Source organism: Hyposmocoma kahamanoa, unplaced genomic scaffold (genome assembly GCF_003589595.1).
Source record: "Hyposmocoma kahamanoa isolate Upper Pololo Valley unplaced genomic scaffold, ASM358959v1 218, whole genome shotgun sequence".
NCBI classification, from domain to species: domain Eukaryota; kingdom Metazoa; phylum Arthropoda; class Insecta; order Lepidoptera; family Cosmopterigidae; genus Hyposmocoma; species Hyposmocoma kahamanoa.
This window is the reverse complement of record NW_020653739.1, coordinates 693334-703377: the sequence shown is the minus strand read 5'-3', so window position 1 is coordinate 703377 and position 10044 is coordinate 693334. Positions and strand designations below refer to the sequence as shown.

Below are 10044 nucleotides of genomic sequence, written 5' to 3'. Positions count from 1 at the left end.
TACTTAGTTGAATTTTAAGTAAAAAATATATATAATAAAAAATAAATAAATAATTTTGTCTAGTTAAGGCTCGGCCGCGCTCGCCGCCTCCATTGTTGTGCAGCATGGGGCCATGACCCCCTCTGCACCCCCCACGCTACATCACGGGTCAGGTCGTGTATAGAAATAATTATACCACATATTGCCGCTTTTGTTCGACTTTTAATGCAGAATATATATTTAAACTGAATGGTTTTGCAACATGAAACAAATACTACTTATATAAGTATTGGAAGTTCTATCCAAGCAGTACTGTAAATATATCAATACCAGACACGAGTCTGCTCATAGGAGTAGATACTTAGTAGTTTCAAGTAATTTTTGGGCTATCGTTACACTAATCACGTAATTAAATTATGAGTGGTAACTACTTATGTAGTATCTAATTAAATGGCAACGTGTATAGAAGTGCATTTTACTATAATATCAATTTATCCACGTGAAGTCCAAGTCCGCCGTTGCCTGTAAATGTATAGAAAAGCATATCGAATCAACTGTAAATATTATTAATGATTGATCGCTCTAATGTTATACATTTAGAAGATTTAAAAATATTATGTTGTAATTTCAATTCCTAAAAATATAATTTTTAAATGAAAACTTGTGCTTCCTTTTCTAAAAAAATAATGTTGTCTATGATTAAATAATGAACGAAATGCGTACCTCATTTTGTTTAAGAGCCATTTTTATTAAATCAGATTCTAAATTCCATAACAAAATTAAGTAATTTTAATTTATTATAATACAATTGTATTATTTTACTATAGTACAATCTCGTTTTTGTTATTCAATATACCTGCGTGTAACGAAACTTAAAAATAAACTTGTAGTTGTCTATAGTGTGACAGCTAGTGTTCGACGTCATTTCAGTATTTTATAATTTTATATTAATAATTTTATCACGCAGTCATAACAATTTATACTAATAATTTTTACTATTTTTATTGTGATTGAAAAATGCTATATGATGTTATCAATGAATGCTATAATATTTAAAAGTACACAAAACATCGCTGTGGTTCCCGCGTGTTTCCTTCCCGCGCACGTCGTTCGAGGTGGAAGTTGGTCATGGTCGTCCGCCAAACGGAAAGCCGCCATGATGGCTTTCTGTAAAGTACGCTCAATATGTGAATTTTCGTTATTGTTTTTCATTAATTGTGACTGAGTGCGTGCAAAAATTAATCATGGGAACGAACTAGAGTGTGCAAAGTGCAATTTGCGGTCCTTTGGGACTTCCTAGAGGAGCTATAAAGTGTTTTATGAGTGCATTTTTGTGTCGACGCTAGCGTGTTTTGTTCTGTCAACAAAATGTCGAAGCTCTCGTTTAGGGCGAGGGCCCTGGATGCGTCGAAACCAATGCCCATATACCTCGCCGAGGAGCTTCCGGACCTCCCGGACTACTCGGCGATAAATCGTGCTGTACCTCAGATGCCCTCTGGAATGGAAAAAGAGGAGGAATGTGTAAGTATTTTGCGCATTTAGGTATCAGTCATCGTAACTACTGTACGGCGGCCATTATGTGTTTTGTGTTACGTATTGCCACCGCTAGGGGCGTTAATTTGGCTGAAATAATATTTATTTGGGTTTACAAAATAATATAAAACGCACAAAGGGTTGCAATTCGAGTATTTTTAGCTTGAATATCCATATTTTCTTCTGTAAAAAATGTACACGTTCCAAAACACGTGTCGAAAAGTTAACGTCAAATTTTGGCGCGATATTCGCACATGGTGTTTTCTAGGCAGCAAAAGACCACTTCTAATCTAGTTTTAAGGAAATATCTCGCTCATTTTTGGTTATTTTCAGCTGATTTTTTTATATTTTGTAGAGGAATATATTTGTAGTGTGTATAAATTATTTTACGACATACTGATCGCGCGATCATATGATATTTGTTTACCAACAACGCGAGCCGGCAGACGACGCCGCCGGTAACTTTTGTTTTATTTTTTTTCTATAATAAACTTCTACACTCACCTTCTACGAGTATGCTCAAGCTTTATTACACTTTTCTTAAAATTATGGAATTGTTAAAAAATTAATTCATTTGTAACAGCTGATTTCAAGGCCGTTTACCTGTGAGCGTAAAAATATCATTTAAAATTTATTTTACAGATCTTTTAACATTTTCTTCAACCAATATTTTCTTGCATCTGTGCACATTTTACAGAGCCTTTATTATTAGAATTATATTTTCTGCAAAAATTCTCACAATCTTTATAAGTACCTATTAGCTATCACAAGGCATTGCTTCTTATGTATATAAAATTCGACATACATGGAACTAGAAGCGTACTATATGTTTCTGGTTAAGTTTTTCTGAGATTCGCAGATTATTAGGTCTTTGAAGAAATATGCAAGTCACATAAAATGGATAATTACTGAGGTATACCAGCCCGTAAATGACTCCGGAGACAAACAAATAACTAAGATAGAAAAATTTATTAGAAATCCTGATTGGATAAGGTTCATATAATAGAAAAACTTGCTAAACAACATATTGAAACTCCAACAAATGTTATTCCATTGTGTCGTATCTTTTTGAGGGACATAATGTGAATTTGTTAAATAACACAATTAGTTAAACTTGCTAAAATGCTTTATGTATCCCTAATTCATTTTTAATGATGATGATAATTCATTAATGTTGTTTTAATTAAATATCATTAATTAGACTCGTGAGAGGTCGTCATTATCAGTTTGCTAATGAGGTTTGACAATTTAAGTTTTTGAAAGGATTGCATGGAAACGAAGAAGTTGATGTCCTTGCAAAATCAGATGCTGAAAATGGTACTGTACTTGATTGTAGGCCTTATGCCACCAAGATTATTCCAAAAATTAAGAAAAGAACTCTAGAAAAATGGGAATATCATTTCAGAGAAAAGTCGGTGGATAAAGGCCTTGGAATATAGTACAGAACCATCCAGGGTAATCCGCAGTGGGTATCCTGGTTTGATTCTGTCAATATAGCAAGGAAATATATCGACTTTTAGACTGTGTTCTGGTCACATTCCAATGAATAAATTCTTTTATATTAGGGGTCTTTAAATCATCCCCATAAAATCTCAATAAAAATAGATTTTAAAAAAAGTTTTTGAAACTGATGTGGGGTGCATGCTTACAAACTTCTCTCACTATTATTATCATTTTTAATACATCTATAGATGCTCAATTTTCCCACATCCTAAAATTTTATTTTGGGTTTTTAAGTGCGAGAGGCTGCATTCACTGGCAGTGGGTTAGTTTGTCAGGGTCAGAGACTCGGTTTTCCAGAATTGGTGAAAGACGCATGTTGTATCAAGCAGCATACCTTGCCATCATTATTAAATTGGCTTATTCAGGGCCTTAAGGCTTCGTCATAGCAAATAATCTATTGTTATCATCGCTAAATACATCTATGAGCCAGTACCAACTAAATTAAAGAATAGTAGCATGTTCATATTTCATTATCTTAACCACCTTTGGTTGGACCATATGCTTGAGGAGTGAGGGGTTTTACTTTTTAGTTACCTAGATTCTGTCACTGGGCGGATAGCAATCCTTTGCCTCTCCTTACCTAATAGATGTGTGGAGTACCAATGTACTGCCTCCGTGGCCAAACGGTTACCATTCCGGACTGCCACGCAGAGGTCCTCCCAGGTTCGATTCCCGGGCTGGGTCAAATATTTGCATGGCCTACATTTATTTCTCTTGTGGATTTGGGTGTAATTTGTGGTTGTCAATGTGTGTGTCCATGGCACCCGCGTCAAAGGGTTTCCGTAGTGTGGGGCTATGTTGAGTGTGTGCGTTATTATTATTATTATTATATTATTACCATACTGGGAGGGCACAGACCACAGAGAACTTAAAAGCTGTCAGAGCCATGAAAATCCTTCAGTTCTTTAATGCTGATTACTTTGGCTCCAAACTGTCATTACTGATCACAACAGATCTTTTGGCATTAATTTCGTTTGTAAAAAATAAATTCTGAAATAAAGTCAGTGGTCTTGCCGCGCAACCACAGCTAAATGAACCGTATTAGTATGGGAAAAATTTGAATCATAGCTGAGGACTACTTAAAGAGTTGATACTAATCGACTCTTAATGAAAGCAATCTAATTATAATAATAATACCCAGGAATGAGTATTATATTACTCATAAGGGAGTATTGTTGAATATATAGTGAAGAAATGTCATGCTTCATCGAGTCTCAGCCCTCGCTTAGTTTGAGGTTTGACATGTGCTTATTAAATCAGCATTTTACCATTAGACCAGCCATTACCAACTTTTATAATATGTTCCGACCTAACACCTGGCTTGCTACAATGTTTGGTGCTGTCTGTGTTAGTCAATGTTCATACATAGATTCCACACAAATGCAACTGCGAATATTGAATTAGGATTGGTTTATGTGATTCTGCACCAGATTCTGTGTGTGTGTATGTTTTCTTAGTGTGGTATTTCTTTATTTGTGCATTCCAGGGTCACTGCAGCTAATCATACCTAATGAATAATATATTCTTCTTCTTTTAAATGTTATGGCCCCATCGAAATAATCAATGATTTTGCCAATGTCAAGTAAAAATAACTATGTACGGTAGTTTAGTGTTATTATAAAAATTATACAAAAAAAATGGCGGTTTCGCCAATGTCCTGTGAGTTTTTCATGAATAAATAATATCAAATTATTTGGTATGCTCCAGACGAATGTAATACCTGTAGGAGATTGTCTTTTAGAGAATTGCCTCTTTTTTTGGGCATGTGATTATATTAATTTGTAATGATGCATATGGTTGTGTACATGGAATGCATTCTTCAAATTCAGATATCATTATACTGCTTCATATTTCAATTGTGTTCAAGTTTAGGTTTACTATTTAGTTAGTGTTCAGAGGGTGTCCGCTTACTGAAGATAGTTTAAATCTTTGAAGAAGTATTAACTATGCAGTGGTAAGGCCACTTAAGTAACTACTCGTAACACTTTTTATGCTTGTTTTACACAGGCGAAGACAGAAAAACAGCACTATGCTGAGGCTTCCTTCTTTTCATCACTCTGGTTCATAGTTTTATTAGTACATAATATGTCATGCAATTTTCTATTAATATATGTGTTTGATGAATAAAGTTCTGTTTAATTGAATTTATTGTGAGGAGTGAACAGAGTACCAGTACTTGTAATGGTTATTAGAAAATAGTACAAAAATTCTTAAAATGAAGCTTTTTTTGTCGGATCTAGATTGGTATATATATAGTTTTTCAAACAAACTTGAGTTTCCGGCTTTATACAAGTCTCATGGTCACGGCTGACTGCTTATGGCTTCATGCTTGGAACTAAACCAAATATCTTTATGCACCACAATACATTTTTATAGTTTATTGCAGGATAAACAACTCCTCTGTTGAATCCCTACTTTGGTAGACATGTTATGGATCTGGGTACAACTGCAATCATACAAGGTGTCCGAATACTTCAAGCAGGATCTTACATATTATTAAACAATAAAACTTGTTTCCGTAGTGGACTAGGTCATTCTGTTTATAATTTTTAAGGTATGTGGAATTTATATCGTGTGATTTATAAAATAGTAATGTTTTTTTCTTGTGGTTCTGCCTGAACTTTGGACATTCTGGTTATGGAAATGCTTTGTGTAGGACTAATCCATCAGTTATTTTCTATGATATTCAAAAACAATTGTTCCTAAGAAAATATGAGGAGATACATGCCTCCTTAATTGTATTTCGTAACCTCTGACAATATTAATGATTCATCTTTTTTTAATGCGTCATTTAAAATCTATTTCTGTATTCTGTGATATTGGTGTTTTGTTTGTAGTATTATGCTTCTATTTGACGGCCCTGATGGTCTAGCGGTCACCACAGTAGCTGTTATGTGTGCAGGTCTCCAGTTCGATTCTCGATTTGACCAATTTAGGAAACAAGCTTTTCCATATTGATTCTAATTCGGGTGTTCCTTGTAGTACACGGAATTCACTAATTCGGGATCAGGTTATTTGGGTGGTCGTCTGGCAGACCATTGGAACGTTGGCCAAGTTGACCTCGGCGTACATATCGCATTGCTATTAACATAGTGTTAAAACTCAAATATGTGATATTCAAGATTATACCATTATTGAATAGAATAGAATAGAATCGTTTATTTCATGTTATCAATGTCACAATATTACAATTGGAAGTACAATGTCAAGGGATAACTATGATCGTCAGTAACAAAATAATAATAATAATAATAATAATGAATATAAAATAAAGTAGTATAACTACTGCTTGTCGAATAAAATAAAATTAAAATTGTTTCAAAAGAAACTCATCGACACTGTACAATTCAATATCCAATAAAAGGATTTTTAGTCGGGTACAAAACGTTTCATCGTTTCTAACACTTTTCAGGTCTGTGGGTAGATGTTCGTAGAATCGGGGACCTATTACCCGCGGATTTCTAGTTGCAAGTTCGGTACGGTGGGCAACGGATTTTAGTGTTCCCGCGTTTCGTAACGCTCGGCCTCCGCCCGTACGTCGCTCATAAGTAGCCAAGTTTTGACGCGCATAAACTATTATATCATAAATATATTGTGAGTACATGGTCATTATATTGTATTTCTTAAAAAGGTTTCTGCAGGTCTGACCCTTTTTTATGCCTACTATTGAACTTAAAATTTGATTTTCTACACGTCAATAAAACCGTCGTTAGAATATTGTAAAAACAATTAAAAGATATCTAGTTAACTACTTAACTCAAAATGATATACGCTTTATGTGAGCTAGTTCTGGCCAAAATAGTTGTTATTCAAAAATATGAAATTATTTTTTCTCTTTTATTTTTAAATATGTGTATTTGGCAAGTAGGAAATAACCTATACATACATTTACACAGATCATTCACGGGAAGCGAGTAGTCCGTTATTCATCGATTCTGAGAAAATACACTTTTCACTTTTTGAGTTAATACACTATACACTATATATTTCTCAACCCGATTGAGGATGTTGTTAAAACGGACATGGTTAAAATTACCAGGAATAATCGAACATGTGTGAAAAAAAATAAAATGAAGAGACTAGGAGTAGAGGAAGCGAAAGAATCGAAAACGTAGCCAGTAGAGGTCCATAGTATCTGATGATTAATATTTATTTTAAAAAAATCTGTAAAGCAGATAGCGACACGGCAAAAAGTCGTTAAAACAACCAAATCAAAGATTTACAACAAGCACATAGAAAAAAATCGTAAGGTCCGCCGGTTCGTTCCATAGCTTAATTGGCATAGCGTCTGACATGGTTTGCTAGATGATGTTGGTTCGAATCCAGCCAGATCAAATGAATTATAACAAACTATTGAATAATATCAAGGTGTTGAAACATTCTGATGCACTTAATTTAAAAAAAGTCCTGTATATCATAGGTATTTATTATTTACTCGTTTTCAAAGATTTTCATTACTACCAAATTTATATTATGTTGATTATTTTAATTTTTTTACAGGATATTCTTATCTACATAACACACCGATATTATGGGTTGAGTATGATTTCAAGCACTGGAAATACGACCCTAATGGCAAGGACTTGAGTATGATTACTAGTGCTTTTAATCATACTCAAGTCCTGACTTGAGCATTGAGTAGAGTTCTAGAATACGACCCTATAACACACAGTACACTAACTGAGCTTTAAGAGCGGTAGCCACGGAACGGCAACAGACGCTAGTTCGATTACTCGTTGTTTGTTCAATGTTATGTTGCGTCAATAATAATAATTTTATTATTAACTAGGTGCGTATTTTCATAAAAAAATAACATGAATATCCATAGCTTAATAAAAAAGAACGCGATTCAATAAAATATGTATTGCTGTTTTTGGATAACAGACGTGTCCAAAAGCGGAGGATGTGTCATAATCGCCACGTTTCATTGATCGCCTTAGTGCCAGTCTGCCGGTAAACATAGTCCACAATTTTTTAATTATTTTTTTTATAAACAAGTCGTGCGCCTAATGGTAAGCTGCACGCCTATCCATAACAGTTGCAGTGCCACTCAGAGCTCTGAGCTAAAGCTTTAAGTAGCATAAATCTGAGGGACACTGCCACTGCGCCTGTCACCCTTACCTTTCAAAATATGAACACAGTAATGCTGACATTATTGCATGGCGGCAGAAATAGATAAGGTGGCAGTACTTCCCTGGACGAACTCTTTCACAAGGAGCTCTATTGCTGCAAGAATCGGTATATGTACGGTTATATCCAAGGAAGTAAAACGCGGCTCCGTGACGGTGCTCCCAGCCATTTATTGCGGCCGAGACCACATTTTGCGGTCCGCCTGTTTTTCCCTTCCACCCGTAATCTGAAACTGAGTTGTTGCGAATGTCCGCTAAATCTGCATAAATTGAAATGTCAGCATCCGCATTCATCGATGCTTATATTAATTGCGAATGTTCGAGTCGTGACATGATTAACAATAATTTACAAACCTTACAGAAACAGACTGTAAGTCGAAAAAGCAGCTCTGCTGTTGTTTTTAAAATATAGCTTTGATAAAATTCCACAACGGTTAAGTCAGGCAGATTGATTGCTTACATGCAGATTGATTCTATTGTTAATAAATGTCAGAAAATCATTGAAATAATGTTTTATTACAATACCAAAGAAAACAGAAAGCTTTGAAAACAGAAATGAACTATTTTATTTTAAACGGAATTTATCACATAGCAAGATTGAGAAAATGCAGTAATTACGAATAAAATGCAATTTTATTCTATTGCAATTCGCGATTAGAAGGGTCCCATGTATAAGTCCGAGTGTGCTGTTGCCTGTACACATTAAGTGCTTTACATACAAAATTATACAGAAGAGCCCAAAAAAAAAAGAAATAGTGTTGGGTAGTGTTCCAAACAATGAATATAGGTATTGATGTCACAAAAAAGATTACAGCTTATATTATTACATATTGAGGGGCTATGTTAAGTGTGTACGTTATTATTATTACCTGACTATGTTTTCTATTGGTTAAAGCGACTTAAAAGATTTTTGGCTGGTCATCAACCGGACCAAGTATGCCTTACTAGGTTTATGAAGTTTCGAATTGTCTGATAAACTGTAAAACTTTGAAGCGACTGTCACCGCCACTATGGGAGTAGAATTCCGTTAAAAAAAGTCTAATTCTAAATTTACTCTGGAGCAGCCTATTATTTATATTCAAAACTCGACACGAGTAATTGAATTTGATACATCGATCGGTCATTGCCTTCGTTGACTAGAACGTGAACGTGAGATACGAATTTAAGGCTCCATAGCTGCTAATTTATTTATTTATTTAGCAATACTTTTCGTTTTTGTTCTGAGAAGATTTTAAATTTACGTACATTTCTTAGACCGAACGAATAGACATTATTATTATTAATTTATCGACGTATTTACAAATGGGCCATTCCAAAGTGACGGGTGGGACACTCTCCTTTTTTCTTGAACTTTATGTAATTTCTCCCTAACCATTGGTTAATTAGACTTAAAATGAAAATATCATGAAGCCAGATATGCAATTCAACTGCGACTATTTATTTTCGTAAATTTATGACATTATTTATACTCAAAACTTGTAATTTTCCAAGTTTGACGAGTGGGACACTCACGACACCCGCCTGTTTGAGTTGATGGCTTCATTGGCAAGATCAAGACAAACTATTAACATTTTATTCAGCAAGTTTTTCATATGAGACAACTTGAATGTTAAAGTTCTAATTTATATATACACTTAATTAATAACTTTGATAAATTTTAAGGAAATCAATATGTTAAGTTGTGACGGGCGGGACATGATTTGGGACGACATACAATTGAATACACAGAATTAATAAATTTACTCTGTTTAATATGAGATCCATCGTTAGTAAGCAAATATTTCATAATTTTTGTCTTATTAAAACATTTTAGCATAAAAAAATCAGAATTAAAGAACTGATAAAGTAATTTGTGAAGATTGTGTATCGTATCAAAATATATCGAATTTTAGAAGTTTTG

At 34.2% G+C, this 10044-nt stretch overlaps 1 protein-coding gene across 2 annotated transcripts in view; it reads left to right on the top strand.

The window, feature by feature from the left end:
- Positions 1-1071: 1071 nt before the first annotated feature.
- The window catches only part of LOC113227842, a 190339-nt gene continuing 181366 nt past the window's right edge, over positions 1072-10044 (top strand). For both annotated transcript variants that reach the window (XM_026460886.1, XM_026460887.1), the window contains exon 1: positions 1072-1500. In XM_026460886.1, coding sequence (XP_026316671.1) covers positions 1348-1500 — 153 coding nt within the window. In that variant the 5' untranslated portion in view covers positions 1072-1347. The remainder of the gene's footprint in view (positions 1501-10044) is intronic.